The sequence below is a fragment of the Gymnodraco acuticeps genome, unplaced genomic scaffold, assembly GCF_902827175.1.
Source record: "Gymnodraco acuticeps unplaced genomic scaffold, fGymAcu1.1, whole genome shotgun sequence".
NCBI classification, from domain to species: Eukaryota; Metazoa; Chordata; class Actinopteri; order Perciformes; family Bathydraconidae; genus Gymnodraco; species Gymnodraco acuticeps.
In genome coordinates, this window is record NW_022991739.1 from 62,001 (window position 1) to 79,613 (window position 17,613).

General features: G+C 41.1%; 1 protein-coding gene across 1 annotated transcript in view; it reads right to left on the minus strand.

The window, feature by feature from the left end:
* The window catches only part of map3k5 (mitogen-activated protein kinase kinase kinase 5), a 98,650-nt gene that overhangs the window by 11,564 nt on the left and 69,473 nt on the right, over positions 1–17,613 (minus strand). The window contains 8 exon segments of the mRNA XM_034199113.1: positions 343–511; positions 1,097–1,274; positions 1,758–1,775; positions 2,845–3,022; positions 6,068–6,225; positions 9,627–9,732; positions 11,101–11,237; positions 11,763–11,890. Coding sequence (XP_034055004.1) covers positions 343–511; positions 1,097–1,274; positions 1,758–1,775; positions 2,845–3,022; positions 6,068–6,225; positions 9,627–9,732; positions 11,101–11,237; positions 11,763–11,890 — 1,072 coding nt within the window.

A 17,613-nucleotide genomic window follows, 5' to 3' on the forward strand; every position in this document is an offset into this window, starting at 1 on the left:
GAGGGGACACATGTTGATGTAGAAGAGACATGAAGAAGAGGGGACACATGTTGATGTAGAAGAGACATGAAGAAGAGGGGACACATGTTGATGAAGAAGAGACATGAAGAAGAGGGGACACATGTTGATGTAGAAGAGACATGAAGAAGAGGGGACACATGTTGATGTAGAAGAGACATGGAGAAGAGGGGACACATGTTGATGTAGAAGAGACATGAAGAAGAGGGGACACATGTTGATGTAGAAGAGACATGGAGAAGAGGGGACACATGTTGATGTAGAAGAGACACGAAGAAGTGGATTTTGCATAACAGGTGACCTTTAATGCCTTTCATAACAAACCTGTGCGATGGCCTCCATCAGGTTGGACACCACCTTGTCCCGGTCCTCGGTCAGGATGTGGTGCAGAGTAGCACGTCTCTCGCTGTCCTTACGGAGCATAAAGAAACCCGAGTCCTTCTCATCTGGAGACGGAGGCGCGCTGTGGTCCTCGAAGTTCTCCACTGGAATACTGAGTAGATACAAAAAAGTCTACTATATTTATCTACAGCTCTGAAAACAAATATCAAGAAACCGTTGATTTGGTTTTGCTATTTATTTATCTATGCTTTATGAATGACCTAAACCTAAGAGCTTCCTGATGTCATCAATGGTTCGTGCACTTATTTTCAATAGTTTTATCTATAAACTACTGACAACATTTCTCCAAAATTCCCCAAAAATATATAAAAAATTGCGCTTGCTACACAAATGAATGCTTATTTTTAGACTTTCCTAAAAAAAATTGGGGAAATTACTCACTAATTAGAATTCTTGAGGACTGTTGAAGTCAAGTTTATAAGAACTGGGAGATACGTGCCATTGATAATGAGGGAATTCAATTCAATATAGCTTTGTTTAGTGGGTTAAAAAGGTTGGGAATCACTGCTTTACACCCTCGCAGAACACTAAAACAGAATGAATCCAGCACTTCATACTGTATGTGTACTTTACATCCTATGCTAACACCTTGCCTGTGGTGAAGCAAAAATGACCAACGATGACTCATAAACGACCTCAGTGATCCCATTCACTTTCACAAAAACACTCATCCTACCTGAGGAAGAGGGACCTGGGGCCCTTGACATCTCTCTCGCTGTAGCACTTCACGCTGGGCTTGAAGATGAAGGGGTTGGTGTTGAGGTCGTTGTCAGGGGAGACGGAGCCGTACTCGCTGCTGCTGCTCGTGTCCTCCACCACCACCGGCACCGGCAGCGAGATACTGCGCAGGTACTCTGAAGGACACCAAAGATACCTTCAGGGTGCCTGTTGCATCATTTACACATTAATAATGTTTTTTATTTGCACCGCAGAGAAGGACTGTTTTCTCCGTCCATTAGGAAGTCAGAGCCTTTCTTCCATGACAAAGAAAGCTTTCAAGAGCGGGGAAATTGGTCATGATGCTAATGGAACATTTGGCTTCCTTTCTAAAAGAAGACAAAGATAAGATAATATCCTCATGCTTAGAGCTATCTGATGTATCTGGCAGCATATTACAGCCGTTGTGTATATAAATTATGAACCAGGGATTATAAAGTATTTGGAAAGTAAGTCATCTTGTGCAACGTCTATTTAGAGTTCTTGGAAAGGGTAAAGTCGTTCCAGTTATTTGCAGAAAAAAAGAAAATGTAGCCTTCTGTAGCAAAACAGGCAGATATGTCTGAGAGATGACACCCAGATTACTCTTCTAGTTGTAAATATGTCTGAAAGTTACTCACCAGACCCCGGTGACAAAGCTGTGGAGAGAACACAAACAATATATGTCAGCATTTAACAGAGCAAAACATTTCCACGTAAAACAGCAGCATAACATTTCCAAGTATGAAGACAGGAACAAGATTGTAATCTGTCTCTTTTAAATCCTTTGAGCTGGTGCCAGGGCACATGATGGCATCACTGCTCCGTAGTGGAAACTCTTGAAATCCAGACAATTAGGATCAAGGGTGTGCTCATGTTGTATAATGAAGATACATAATATAATGTACAGGTAAGACAGGAGACAGAATGCAGATCATTATTTTACATTTCTCAATCTTTAGATGCAATCCTCCCTGACATGTAAGTGGTCATTTGCAGTGCCTGTCACGAGATGTGTTATTATTATTTATAAGTTTAGTTAGTAGTTAGTAGTAAAAGTTCAGTGTTAAGTCTAACATTTGACATATCTGCTAATGAATGGTTCATCATTTTCGAATAATCGTATTAATTGACACTGACACTTAAAGGTGGGGTAGGTCATTTTGGAATTTGAAAATACACAGCCGGAAAAAATCTGCCACTTCCTTCAGACTTCCTTCAGAGCCCCTCCTCCAACACACACGAACGCGCACATGACCAATGAGGGCACGAGATAAGTTTGTGCACAGATGGAAGGCTGACAGGCAGGTAGGCCATCCAGTTATCTGACCTGGGCCGGCTAAAATGATTGGTCGTGCTTTTTACAGCACTACGGCTTCCACAGATGCATTTTTGTATGTATTTATTGTCAAAGCACTTAAGATATTCATTGCTATCGGGATGTTAAGAGCATTCCATGGAATATATCTCGAGCCGGTTTCTCAAACTTACCTACCCCACCTTTAAATAAAACCAGTGTCTTTATTCAAGTTAAGCTATTAAAGGGGGAGACAGAGGGGATGACTAGTGGCACATGTCAGCTCTCCCAACTGAACCATACGAGGGCCCAATATTTGTTCACCTTTTATGGACACCAGGAAACCTGAAACTTAAACGTTATTAAAGCTAACAGAAAATCGGAGTAGAAAAACATCAGGAGGACCTCCTCAGCTGCTGAACTGAGCCCACCTGGTAAGCTGCTCTTGTTCTTCTTCCTGCGGCTGGTGACGGTGAGGAACTCGTCGGTGAGCAGATCGAAGGCCGTGGCGCGTCGGTCCGGGTCGGGCTCGAAGCAGCGCAGGATGAAGGCTTTGGCCTCCAGGGACATAGACTCTGGGATCTCTGGGTGGATCTTAAACATGCCCACCTGCAGAACAAATGACTCACATTCAGCTCAGACAGACAAACAGAAAGCACATTGCTCTCTGAGACGTCCTGTTCTTGGGGTAAAGTATGTTATCTGACGAGACAACTCAAGCCTAAGTGTTTACCTAGTGAACTTTGAGACAGTGCTTCAGGGCAGAAGTGCTCAAAGTTCAAGTGCAAGACTCTCAAGACAATAAGAACCCTAGAAATTCTTGTTGCTGCTGTTGAGGAATGTTGATTTAAGATTAGCAGGGAGATGCCCCACCCTTGAGACATTCCACAAGGATGAGTGAAGAGTATATAGGGACTGTTTTACTATTTAGGGAAAACTCTACCCTGCATGCAAAGTGCTGACACATTTTAAAGGGGCCCTATTATGCTTTTGGGGTTTTCTCTTTCCTGGAGTGTTATATAGGTTGTTGTGCATTTAAATGGTCTGCCAGGAACACCACCACTAGTGTGCCCTTGAATAAGGCACTTAGCCCTTAGTTACTCCAGGGAGAATGTCCCTGTAATCGGTAATTGTAAGTCGCTTTGGATAAAAGCGTCAGCTAAATGAAATGTAATGTAATGTCTGCAAAGTCCCTGTGTTCCCTCCAGAGGGTGTTTCTCTCCCACACACTCCCCCCTTGCCTGAAATGCCTCACTTGGACTCCTTTGTTTACTTCAGTAACACAGTGACGTCCCTATGTAACACTCATGCTTCTATTGGCTAGCGCTCCAACACATTGTACGTGATAGGCTAAGGGACGGGACATCTCTCAGCGGTTGACCAATCACAACAGAGCCGGCCAGCTAACCAATCAGAGCAGACTGGGCTCTGGTTTCAGACAGAGGGTGAAAAGAGGTGCTGCAGCACAGGCAGTATGAGAGAAATAAAGAGCTTTTTGAACATTAAAGCATGGAGACATGTAGAGACACTACATACACATATGACCCTGAAAATGAGCATAATAAGAGATTAACATGATTCTAATTGCAGTTTTGTTCTGAGATTTTGTCTCGAAAATGTGAGGGGATTCTCTTCTGCTTCCATGTTGTGTTTACTGGAAGGTATATTCAGCATAATAACACACGCCTGCTTGTTTAACTTCACAGCCCTTTCATTAAATTACATCTTATGGAAAAGTCCATGCTCCACAGCTTTGACATGAGCACTATAATGCTTTCCAGACAACCTTTAAACATATGTAGCCTTTTATGGGCTACACATTGCTGAGAACTACATTTCATTAGTGTGTGAAGTGTTTCATATTTCCATCCAAAGCAAATACACAGTGGAAGCTGACACGTGCACATAGAAACTGGGGAAATGAAGCTGACACGTGCACATAGAAACTGGGGAAATGAAGCTGACACGTGCACATAGAAACTGGGGAAATGAAGGAGTGTGATGGTTACTCTCAATTAGCTACACACGATTGTTTGTGTTCAAACAAATGTTCGTGCATGGGCAATATTTGGAGTTTCGACTGAGCTGGATCACATTACAGCACGCAGGTGGAAACACAATGCAGGTGCATAACGGCTGGGCCACTGGTTTTGTTTTGTTAAAAAGGGGAACAGATAAGTGCAGAAGCCTCCTTCAGAAGCATACAGTGAGAGTTAGGTTAGATTGAACTGAACACAATAGATTTGACAGGTCCAGGCTATGAAAGTAGTTTGCATGTACAGCAGGTTTTATAATTTAAATAAGTCACTTGAACTGTCAGTTTTAAAGAATTGTCTTACATTGCTCCTATTAATCATGTCTGGTCATATCGTGGAGGCAAGTAAGGTCTTGCCTTTTAAGATAAGTATCACTTTCAACTCATTAATGCTAAATACAGCCCTTTGCATGTTATTCATATATTTAAAGTGGACCTATCATGCTATATTTGAAACATATATTGTAGGGCCATACCTATATAAAACATGTCTGTGAAGTTTTTTTTTCAAAATACCAAACAGATCATGCATTTTAGCCATGCCTCATTTCGCTCTATTTGCTCTTTTCCAGCCCTGTTTTTGCAAGGGCTGATTCTGCTTTTGTGGCAGACCACAGCGCCACTTACAGGCCTGGCATATGTACTACAGCGTCTCCAGCGCTTTTCAAGCGGTCTTTCATTCCCCTGATAGGTGGAGAGTTGCCCATATAGGCGAAGCACCCCTTTTCTGACGTCAGAGATATTTCAAATCTGTATCAGTCTGTATCAGTCTGTATCAGTCTGTATCAGATCCGTTGCAGCCCCGTTTTTAGAGATTTGGGTATGGAGGAAAAGAGAGAGGGTTGTGTTTTCTGACACTTGGTGAGTTCCCTGACACACCGGGGACACATATTCATGTATAAAAGACGTACAAAAGTGCATTTTGCATGATAGGTCCCCTTTAAGTTTTGACCTTAACAAGCATCTCTGACAGTCAGTATAGCAAGTGCATTAAATCATTGAAAACAACAGGAAGCTCTTCGGTTCAGGTTTAAGCTATTTGAACGTGATAAAGTACTCACAATACCAGTAAGCAATCACCAGGAAATGGCTGCAGGAGGAACCCCCTACAGACAATGACTGCTTGGAAGTTGTTGGAGAAATACTCCATATGGAAAGACTCACCCATGTGCTCAGAATGAAACTACCAGAATTTGAAAATAAACTGTTGAAGTGGACTGCCTACAAGACCCTTCACTAAGTCACAGTGAACCCTGACCTTAGTTACATTATGTATAGATAATTCTTTGATCTCTGACACTACTTTTGTTTGTTTTGTTTGTATTGTTGTTCCTGAAAATAATAAAACCTAAGTTAAAAAAAGAAATACCAGTAAGCACTAAAAAGCAAGTAAACACAATGTTAGAAAGCAGGCAAAAAAGCAGATACTTATGATTTATATCAGAGGAGGAATTATCCGCTCTCAAACATGAACCAGATCCTCAGTCAGAGCTGCAGCTGTTCATTAGTACTTTATGTAAGATTTCACGACAGAAGCAGATGTTCACCTGCCTTCTTCAACCCCTTTTCTAAAATTAAACACATTACCCAGTGGGATGAGTCACTGGTCTGTCTCTCACCTTGAACATAGCGGCCTGCGGCTCTCCCAGTTCGTAGAAAGGAGGTTTCCCAGTGGCCATCTCTATGATGGTGCAGCCCAGAGACCAGATGTCCGCTGGCTTTCCGTACCCTCGAGGACCCTTATCTATTATTTCAGGAGCCATGTACTGCAGAGTACCTGGACACACACACACACACACACACACACACACACACACACACACACACACACACACACACCACACACACACACACACACACACACACACACACACACACACACACACACACACACACACACACACACACACACACACACACACACACACACACACACACACACACACACACACACACACACACACACACACACACACACACACACACACACACACACACACACACACACACACACACACACACACACACACACACACACACACACACACACACACACAAACACACACACACACACACACACACACACACACACACACACACACACACACACACACACACACACACACACACACACACACACACACACACACACACACACACACACACGTTAGATTTCAAAAAACACTTTCAGGGTGGTTAATCATTTACTGCAGAAAGTTGATGCAGTAGAACTCAGCTGTCAAGTTATCACATATAGTATATTTCTTTTTGTATCCATTGTCACCCAGGTTCTTGCTGAGGCTCTGAAACGAATAACCTCCATCTCTACTGGTTTCCTGGGAAACTGCTGCAGGCCAAGAAATACTTACTGTAAAAAGGTGAGATGTTGATTTTATACCTTCATTTTTGAACGGGTTTAAAAAAAGATTTAGAGTTTTGGTTGGATGCGATTTCTTGATGCTAGCAGTTTCCAGTCTCTCTCTATGCTAAACTAATAGGCTCCTGTCTGAAGCCTAATATTAGTTGTGGGGGAAACTTCTGAAGCAATTGGAAACAGGACTCAGAGAGACACGGTGGAGAGCTGGAGCTTTGATGGCAAACACTGACGGTTTATTTGGAGTTACGGCCGGAGAATTGACAAGACAGGTGGTGTGTCACGAGTTGACACAGCGGTTGCCAAAACCAATTCTGAAGAACTCTTTCTGTAGCTCGAGGTTTTAACTAGTTTGGAGTGTAATAATCAACATTCTTTATCAGTGAGACTAAAGCAATATGGACCCTGAATCTAACTAGAGCTCTCGTCCATAGAAAATAATGTGCGCCAGGCAACCTTCGTCCCTGAACAGTAAACTACTTCATGGCGGCTTGTGCTCCGTCATAGACTGGCAACAACAATGCGCCCAAGCTACTCCTCCTTATTAAAAGAGATAGCAGCAATACCCAAGGCCGTAGACCTATGCCATGGGACAGGAGACAGTGAGAGGAGAAAATGATGAACTGTGTCGAAGGTTGAATACCTAAGCAAATTATTCCCTAACATTAGTCATATGATAAACGGTCAGAAATTAGAATGGTATCAACTTTCTCATATAACTCGTAGCACAAAAGCCAATATCTGAATTCCCAAAATGAACAAATATTTATTTGAAAGCTGCAATCAGCCAGATAAGCGGTTTCCCCTGTTTCCAGTGCTAACATTTCCAACGGGCTGCAGCTGTGTATTCAGCAGACACACATGAGCCAGGTAACAGTCTAAATCTCAACAAGAAAGTCAAAAAGTTTTGCTAAAAATGTTTCATTGTTTTAAAAAGGAATGTTCTGTAATTATTCTTACGATTTAAATAATCTAATTCTGACTTGCTGCTGCCTATGGCCCCCTAAAAACTAATCTTTTGAACTATTAACCAAGCTACATATCTAATAAATAAGTAAATGATGTCTGTGAATCTATCAGTAATGTGCAGGAAATGCACACGGTCACTTATCTTCATTACACACATTCGTCAAGAGTACAGTTACAGGAACAACTCTTGAATACATCAAGGCCACAGAGTGTGTCACACACAAAAGTGGTAAGAGTGACATCAATAGCATAACAGAGACTGATGTAATTGCCAAAAATAGCTTGCATTTTTTAGTCTAATTTTAAGTTCCCTCTGTCCTGAGGTGATGACAACAGTCTTGGAAATGACCAATCAGGTTACAACAGCTTTAATCAGAGTTTATGGTCTAGTGTTAAGCTTCTCTGTGTCGCCAATTAATCACAGCACAGTCCAAAGTAGTTTTTACTGCTCCCCATTGAAAGCAGGCGTTGTTCTAATAATAGCCTGCTGGGCGGTGTTTGCTGCTTTAAAAAGCGTGTCTGAGCTAAAAACAGGCAGGGACACATTTATAGCCGGCCCTGGGTTATAAAAACTACCTCATGGCCAGTTTCCTGAAAGAGCTCCACCATTCAGGGTGAGTCCCCGTCTGAGCCAATCAGCTGACGGTCTGATGCAGGAGGTGTGAAAGCAACAGCCAGGTATTCCCAGTGATATCTCTTACTGCTCTGAGAGCTGAGACTGGATTACTGCTCTGAAAGAAGTATTGTCTGTACGGGGTTACCTCAGGGCTCAGCTCTTATTGGGGCCACTACAGAGCTACGTCTGGTCCCTTTTCATTTTCATCCAAAGGGGGAGTTTTTAAAGAGACATCTTTTAGGGTTTGTGTGAACCAACATCCTTAGAAACGCATGATTTCTTTGGGGAAGCGTGTGGCGTAGTAGGTTAGTGCGTTGGTGTTCGGATCAGGGGGGGGCACAGGTTCAAACCCCACTGCAGTCAGCATGTCGTTGTGTCCCTGAGACACTTCACCCCAAATTGCTCCTGTGGGGATTGCCCACAGTATTGAGTATGTAAGTCGCTTTGGATAAAAGCGTCTAACATGTAATGTAATTTAATGTCACTTCTAATAGTCAGCAGTGGGGGATTCGTCTGGTTGTATAGAAGTCTATGAGATAAAAAACACACTTCACGCTTGATTTATTATCTAAGTCTATATCTTCCTAATAATGTTATGGTCTCAATAGTTTAAAGACTTTTTTCAACACAGCATGATGATCATTTAGTCAATTATGGTTAAGTCAAATTGAAGGAAAAGCAGCGTATAGTTAATGGTGTGGCTACCTTGTGATTAAAAGGTCCTTCAATGGTGTTTAGTGGTTTGGGTGCTCTCTCTTTTTTGTCTTAAAGCGTAACCTGTGTGTTTTATTTTCAATAAAGTTAATTGTGACATTTTGAACGCCTAAAATGTCTCTTATCTCGTGTCACTTTCAAAAAGATCAAGATGGCCAAACTATGTGCACAATTCAGTTTATTTCTTTGAATGTATCAGTGTTATTCCAGGCTGTTACTTCATTACTTTTAAAATGTTCACTCAGGTTTATATAATGCTGTGTTGTTTTTTTTCAAACCATGAATGTGTACTTATTTCTATTTGCCCCTTTTCTTTATTCGCTAGTCCACTCTTAATAATTTGTGGCTTTAATTTTCTACCTTTGTGTTAATGTTAATTTCCCTGCTGATGGACGAATAAAGGATTTCTGATTCTGCTTTCTGTCCAAAAGCCAATAATCTAGTCAGGTGTCTCCGTTCACACTTTTCTTACAGTCTGAGGTGTAAACAGAGAGTCGGAGCGTACCTGTGAAAGTCTCCGTGCAGGGGTTGATCCCTGCCAACCTCTTGGATGTGCCGAAATCTGAAATCTTCAGGACGCCGCTGTAAGTGTTGATGAGCACATTATCGCCCTGCGGATAGAAAAGACAGCCATGAGAACAGATTCAGCAGAAATACCAAGACTGTATTCGGTGTGAACAAATCCCTGAAAGTGACAACAGCAGGTTAGATCACAATGCGGGGGAGGAGGGCGACATCGCAGCCAAAACAAGGTGATTAACATTTAAGGGCCGCTAACGATGCTTATATGATGGTGTTGTTGTGTCAGGAGGACACATGGGGAAGAGTCTGCTGACCTTAATGAGATCTGTGATGGAAGTGTTATCAGTGTCGGTTTGACATAACTGAGATAAAATAGGGCGGGGGGGTTTACATAAAGGGAAGCACGGTTCATTGTTGAAGCTAAAGGGCTATAAAGAAATCACTAAATGCTGTGTGCAGCTTGGATGCTCCTGGAATGTGTTCACAACAAATCAAATTTACTCTGCGCACAAAGTAAGATGGAGTTAAACGTATTTATTTTTATGTCTATATGTTTTGCTGCAAACATTTTCAATAAAAGCAGATGTTTCTCGTGAAAAAACATACTACAAATATGACATTCATTTATCTTATAAACCTCCAGTCTCATACTCACAGTGCAGTCTGTTCATCTTGTGCACATGTGTCAAACTCAAGGCCCGGGGGCCAAATCAGGCCCGTGGTGGATTTAATTTCGGCCCGCAGGATAATTTGTAATTCCTATTAGATCTGGCCCGCCGGTATATTGCACGCACACCTTCACTCCATCCTGAGGGTCTCCTCAGCTCAGAGCCTGAGCCTAAACATTGATGAACTTGCACCCGAGATGAGATGCCAAGTATCTGAGCTAGCATCACAGAGCAGCACACTGAGTTTAATGGATGTTTCCTTCTGCACTTTCTCTCACGACAACAGAGCATGTTTGGTTTTCTCTTTGAGGGAAATAGTTTTGTTGAAGCTGTTGTTGGCCTGTGGAAAAATGTACTCATAAGAAATGACTCTGGAAAAGCTGCAGATAGAGCCATAAGAAATTAATGCAACTGATTATTTAATGTTTAATGTTGTTTTTATAGGCAATCATTTAAGCTTTGTTAGTTCCAGGTTTAATATGTGCAATAAGTTCATTTCAATAAGTTCTGCAATAAACATTGAACCAGTCCGGCCCTCGACAAGTACCCATTTTTGTTTTTGGCCCACTGTGTATTTGAGTTTGACCCCCCTGATCTTGTGTTTTTGTTAAATTCTCATGATGTATTTTTTCTACAAAAACCTGTCAATCAACCTCCTTTTGTAGGTGTCGCACTATATTTTCCTTTAGTGTGTAAAGTTTCTTTAGCACTGTAAATGATGCCTTCCTGTTAATGAACCTGTAAAAGTTGATTGAAACATTATCTGTACAGTATCTTCAGTTTGTTCACCTTGATGTCTCTGTGTGCTATCTGGTTGTCGTGCAGGTATTTGACTCCCTCCAGGATCTGCCGTGTGTAGAAGCCGATGGTGGGCTCGTTGTTTTTCAGAGGACCCCACTTAGACCTCAGCAGAGCAGATAGACTCCCTGGACGCCACAAAACAAAAAAACAACAATCAATAAACTCCCTCTGAGCCGCAGCACAGATCTGATAACTCTGCATTTCAGACACTGTGACTGAAGTGTTTTTTCCCTACGTTGACACCTCAGATAAATCCTGAACAAACTCTATTTTCTAAGTACTTATTTCAGAAATAGCTTAATTGCCAAACAGAGGAGGTTCCGATTGTTAAAGAAGGATTTCCACATGGAGGAAATATGCCACCACAAGTCCTGCATTTAAAAGATTACTACATAATCAAATGTCCTCATTCTCTAAAAAGTCAACTTTTCACAAGATCACAAAAATAGTCCAGATGTGACGATGCAAGCAGCAAATTGACGAGGAACACTTTATCCTTCAGTTTATCAGAAAATATCAGATTCAGAATATCAAATTGAAAGTTAAAAAGTGGATGATGTCGCATACCATCCAACTATACAAATATTTTATAATAATATTTAGTGCAAATGTATTATTTTCACACGTAAAAACCCTGATAAAAGCCTCACCTCCGGGCACCTGCTCCATGAAGATCTTGATGAAGCCGTTCTCGCTGATGGAGCCGAGGTACTGGACGATGTTCTTGTGCTTTAAGTGTTTGTGCAGAGCGATCTCCTCGTGGAGCGGCTGAGAGTACCTGTATTTTAATTAAAAAAACACTTTGTTAAAGTACTGAATGTAGACGTGGTTTGAAAAGAAACCTGGAGAACTTAATTATCACTTCGAAATATGGATTCTTCTCTATTTTTCTCTTTTCATCGTGTCTACAGTCACAGATTTTTGCAGTTCTTTACAGTATCTCCCTTTTGTGAAGATATTATGTTGAGTTTGTCAGAATGATTAATGTCTTTCATGTTCAAAGATCCCAATTTTAGGTGAAGTATTGAAAAAGTAATGACATTCTACAGGTGTAGTTTTTCTGATTACAATTTTTTACAATGACTCCAGTTGTCATTAAAGCTGCCAAATGAAAGGTAGTGAAACTAGAAATAAAATGTCTACTTTTTTTTGTTCCAAAAAACTGAAGAACAATTAAAGGTGGGGTAGGTAAGTTTGAGAAACCGGCTCGAGATATATTCCATGGAATGCTCTTAACATCCCGATAGCAATGAATAACTTAAGTGCTTTGACAAAAAATCCATAAAAGAATGTCATCTGTGGAAGCCGTGGCGCTGTAAAAAGCACGACCAATCATTTTAGCCGTGGCTAAAGTAACTGGATGGCCTACCTGCCTGTCAGCCTTCCATCTGTGCACAAACTTATCTCGTGCCCTCATTGGTCATGTGCGCGTTCGTGTGTGTTGGAGGAGGGGCTCTGTCAGGAAGTCTGAAGGAAGTAGCAGATTTCTTCCGGCTGTGCATTTTCAAATTCTAGCGCACTCGAGCTGGTTTCTCCAAAATTACCTACCCCACCTTTAAAGCAATGCTAAACATAAGCATTCAATTAAAATGGCTAAAACTTTCAAACCCAACAAAGAACTAAAACAAAAGTTGAATGAATTATTTTGATCATTAAATTCTATTTTCTTTATAGTTTATTAAAAAAAAGAAAATTGATGTTTTAAAAAAAAAAAAAATGCATTTTTTAGAAACCAACATATATTCAATTAACTATAAAAAAGGATAAGAAAACCAGATTTGTTGTAATTGTTTCTAATAAAAAAAAAACTCAATATTGATCTAGATACATTTTTTCAGATTACACATTTTTTGGGTGCCAAACTAAATGAAAGAAAAACCTTTATTTTTTAGACCTATACAAACCTTAAGAGTTATTCAGTGGCGAAAGAACGCTTATGGAGATGTTAGTCTCTGTTTCTTTAAAGTGAATCAAAGTAAACAGGAAGGATATAACTGACAGGCTATAGCTAAAGGACTAACACACAGAAACAGAGAGGCTGAGTCCTGACATCTAGAACAAAATATATCTCTGCACACTGGGAAGTCCTTTTCTTACTTCCAGCTCTCAGCATGAATCACACCCCCTCTCTTTCTCTGTCTTGAGATTTCAATCCTCTGCTGAATTATTTACCAGGATCCTCCACCCTCTCTGAAGACTCTCTGAAGTGACGAGAGGTGGCGGAGGAATCATCTAGTCTTACTGTTTCGAGATGACTGGGTATACAACTGTGAGGCGTTTTAAGCGGAGACAGGGGTGGGAATTTGAGGCGGAGGGTGGGGGAGTTCGCCTTCAAACAGTCACTCAAATGGATACCAAACACTGAGAACCAGAAACCATCAGGGACACAGCTGATCTCACACTCCCAGTGGAAACAAAGTGGCACTGAGATGTTCAACAGCAGTGCTGAAGAAGAGGAGGCATTCACACCTGTTTACATTCAGCCTGTAATTTAATCTGGATAATAAATACAAACTGTGCTAGTACTGTATGTCCCCGAGGCTGGCTTCAAATCAAAAAGTGTATCCTCTCCTGAACCCGCAATTCATCGTAAACTGCCAATTAAATCCAGAAATATCTTGTGTGCTAAGATGGCATGTTGGATTGGCACGGCAACAATGGTTAATTGGTCGACAAAAAAAATGTAGATTCCCCGTCTGGGAAGCACAAATATTCACAAATAACCTACAAGGCGCCCAGTGGAGATTATTGACTAATAGCACTATGAAGAAATGTTTAAATTAGTGGTTTCTGTGCATGAGGAGGCACCTGCACTCATAGATATATATATATAATTATATCTATGCCTGCACTCATTCGAGCAAGTTGGTGACGCTATTTATCCAACGACTGGTTCTACGCAATTTTTCAGAAGCTTCAATGCACGAAAAATCATAGCAAACACAGCGAAGAAGAAGTCTGCAATCCAACAAACATGGATGTAAACAATCCAGGGTTTGAAATATTTATCTTATGGGGAAGTAATGGCGCTTTTCCACTGCAGGGCCTCGCTCGGCTTAGTACGGTATGTGCTGCGTTTCCATTACAGTTTAGGAACTGGGGTAGTAACTATAGTAACGCAGTGTAGGCGGAGCCGTGACGTCATCTTCAATGCGAAACACAAAACCAAAATCAGCCGTTAGCCCTCAGAGCTCACAGCTCCTCATATCTGTTCAGAAACTAGACAAAAGTTAAACAAGGACAAACCACAGACTGTCTATGTCATGGCGAATACAGTCGCTGCTTTATTTCATTTCATTCCTTTATTTATACAGATAAATCCCATTGAGATCATTGATCTCTTTTTCAAGGGAGACCTGCTCAAGTAGTTCCACATGAAACATAAAAACATAAATAGAACAACAAAAGGACATCATACAGCATCATTTACATAACTATCCACATAAACAGGTACCAATAGCTTCCGATTGACTAGCATCCAACCGAGCTTTAAAAACATTTAGTGGCACCAGATTGTTCAGTTTCCATTTAATTTGCAGACTATTCCAAGACAGAGGAGCTGCACATCTAAAAGCTGTCTTCCCTAAGACAGTCCTAGCAGCTGGCACATTTAATAAAACCACAGCATGCGATCTCAGGCAGGAGCCACTTACAATTCTCTGTGAGATCAGGGAGCAGATGTAGGATGGAAGTTTCCCTAACATGGCTTTGTATATAAAAAAGTACCAGTGACTGAGCCTCCGTACAGTTAGTGAAAGCAAACCAGCCCTTGCATACAGGGTACAGTGATGGGTTAATGCTTTACAGTTTGTCACAAATCTCAGTGCGCTGTGATACGCAGCATCTAACTTGACCAGGCAATTGGCAGGTGCATTCATATACATCAAATCACCATAGTCCAGCACAGGTCAAAAGGTCACAGAGCCTTTTCCTGGCCTCAAGCGAGAAACAGGACTTGTTCCTGTAGAAGAAACCTAGCCTAATCCTCAGCTTTTTAAGCAGGTTATTGACATGAAGTTTAAAAGTGAGACAATCATCAAGCCAGATACCAAGGTAACCACTTCAAGTTTTATTCCTTGCGTAGTTACAATATCTAAAACAGGCTCTGGTGTCTTTTTAGCTTTAGAAAAGAGCATTACCTTGGTTTTCTCAACATTTAAAAGAAGCTTTAGTTCAGAGAGCTGAGTCTGAATAATGTCTGTAGGCCGTTGTTGTGAGTGTGGACGGTCGGAGCATATACTGCGTTAGCTTAGCCGAGCTCCATTCAGAAAACACGCATTTTAAAAGGTTTCTCGCCTGCCGTCTGTCTGCAGACTTGTCAAAGCATTAATTCATGGTTTTTACTAACCGGTATCAGTATGTTGTTACTTCGGCATCATTTTGAAACGTGTATTACAATTAAATCACGGTAAAATATGTTCATCTTGTTGTAGTTGCCAGCGATTCTCTCACTGGTTTAGCATACTCAGCCCGGTTGTTGGCCCGGAAAGAACCTCGATTTTGGAGAGCCAGAAAAACTGTGAAAAAGTACCTGCTAGCCGGAACTACGCCGAGTGGAAACTCAACCAAAAACGGGCCGGGCACGGCACGGCATGCTTAAACCGCGCTGTAGTGGAAATGCGCCATAAGAGGTTTTTGTAAGCAAACACACGATGCTTTCTGGTTTGAAACGCTGATGTAAACATGGGTTGTTCACACTAAACTTCACTATGAACTTTGAAGTGAAATTGGCCATTAGGTTTTAAAACAACTTTTTCATGGACTCAATTGATGGTTATGGAAATATTTTTGAACAATTTGTAGTGTTGGATGAAGGGTTACAGGGTGGGATACACAATAGTTACAGTCAGGCAATTTACACTGATTTGTGACATATTTATTACATCTGCATTTAATATGTATTGCAGTGTATATATGCCTAAATCCTGCAGCTTATCCATATTTGCTTCTCACCTTGCACCTTATTTGTAAAAATGTTTTTCACATTTATACTAAACTGTCTGTACCTTGCCTCACCTTTGCAACAACTCTGATAGTGTAATGAATATGTGAACATTGTGTAACCTAATGCACTTTATCTATTGTTTGCAATATCTGATTGAATCCAAACTGCATTTTATTAGTGCAATGACTATAAAGGTGAATCTAATCTAATCTAATTAAACATAATGTACAAAATGTCCCTGTAAAGTCAAGGTTTAAAACAAATATTCTAACTTTATTTATAGAACAGAATACAGACTGGAAACAGGGAGAGAGAGAAATTATTACATGCAGGCTTAGTATTTGGGAAGCCATCTAAACCAGGTGAGTCATACTAATAGACGGACTGATTGCCAGACAAATTGAAGTGCTTGTGACTCTACATGAGAGTGATTTCATTATGCCACGGGCAGTGGCGGCTGGTGGAAAATATTTTTGGTGGGGCTTTTGATATAGTGAGTAAACACATTTTTTCTGGGAGAAATGACCCCTTAAATTAGGACTTCTGGTGATGTAATGGCGCGTTTCCAGTGCAGTGCGGAGCTCACTTTAATGCTGCGTTCAGACCGGACGCGATGCGAATATTCGCTTCGCTCTAAACCAGGAGTGGGGAACCTTTTTCCTCTCAAGGGCCATTTCAATTTTTTCAACATCCTCCGAGGGCCGTACAAATGATTGACCTCTGCTTAAAAATCACAGCCCATTCATTTGGCCTTTCTTTCATTCTGTGCAAAGAAAAAGCAACCTCTTAATCCAGATATCTTGCCATGACTCGCATATGCATGCACGGTTGTGGCATGACCACCAAACAGAAAGATATGGACACAAGATGTGTGCAAATGTAGTTTCCTATCCATGTGGACATGATTTAAGTGGGGGGGGGGGGACCTAACCTCCTCTAGGGGGGTCCGGGGGGCATGCTCCGGGAAGTTCTGGTGCACTTTGAGAGCAAAATTAGATCTATGGATACATCTCTCAACATCCATATGAAACAGAACTGTAGCAGATTTACTTTTTCTTTATGGATATTTTACAAATCACTCTCCTTTTAAACTGTATTCTTGTTTATTAATAACAACTATTTTTTTACTGTCATTTAGTATTTTATATCTGTTTACTTTATTCTCTTGTTTTTTGATAACTATAATGATCATATAAAGATGTGGCTTTACCTCACTGGTTGGAGAAAAAGCTTCTTATATTCGTTAGCATAGCTAGCTAACCAGATGCTAATGACAACAAAGTTATTGACTGTATGATCAGTATGACAGATGAACAGATCGCCACTGGGCTTACAACTAAAACACAGCCACGCAAAAACTGCGGCATGTGTACGGCTCCTTATGGTTACTGCAATTTGTGAAGTGCCGGAGCGGCGTTCTGGTGCTCTCCGTCAGAACTACACCCCTGTCAGACGAGACATATACCACGTGATGACACGTTAGGCTCGTGTTGTATTCAAGGACCATGACCGTTGCCAGGAAAAACAGGCACTCGCTTGTTTAATTATTTTGCGGT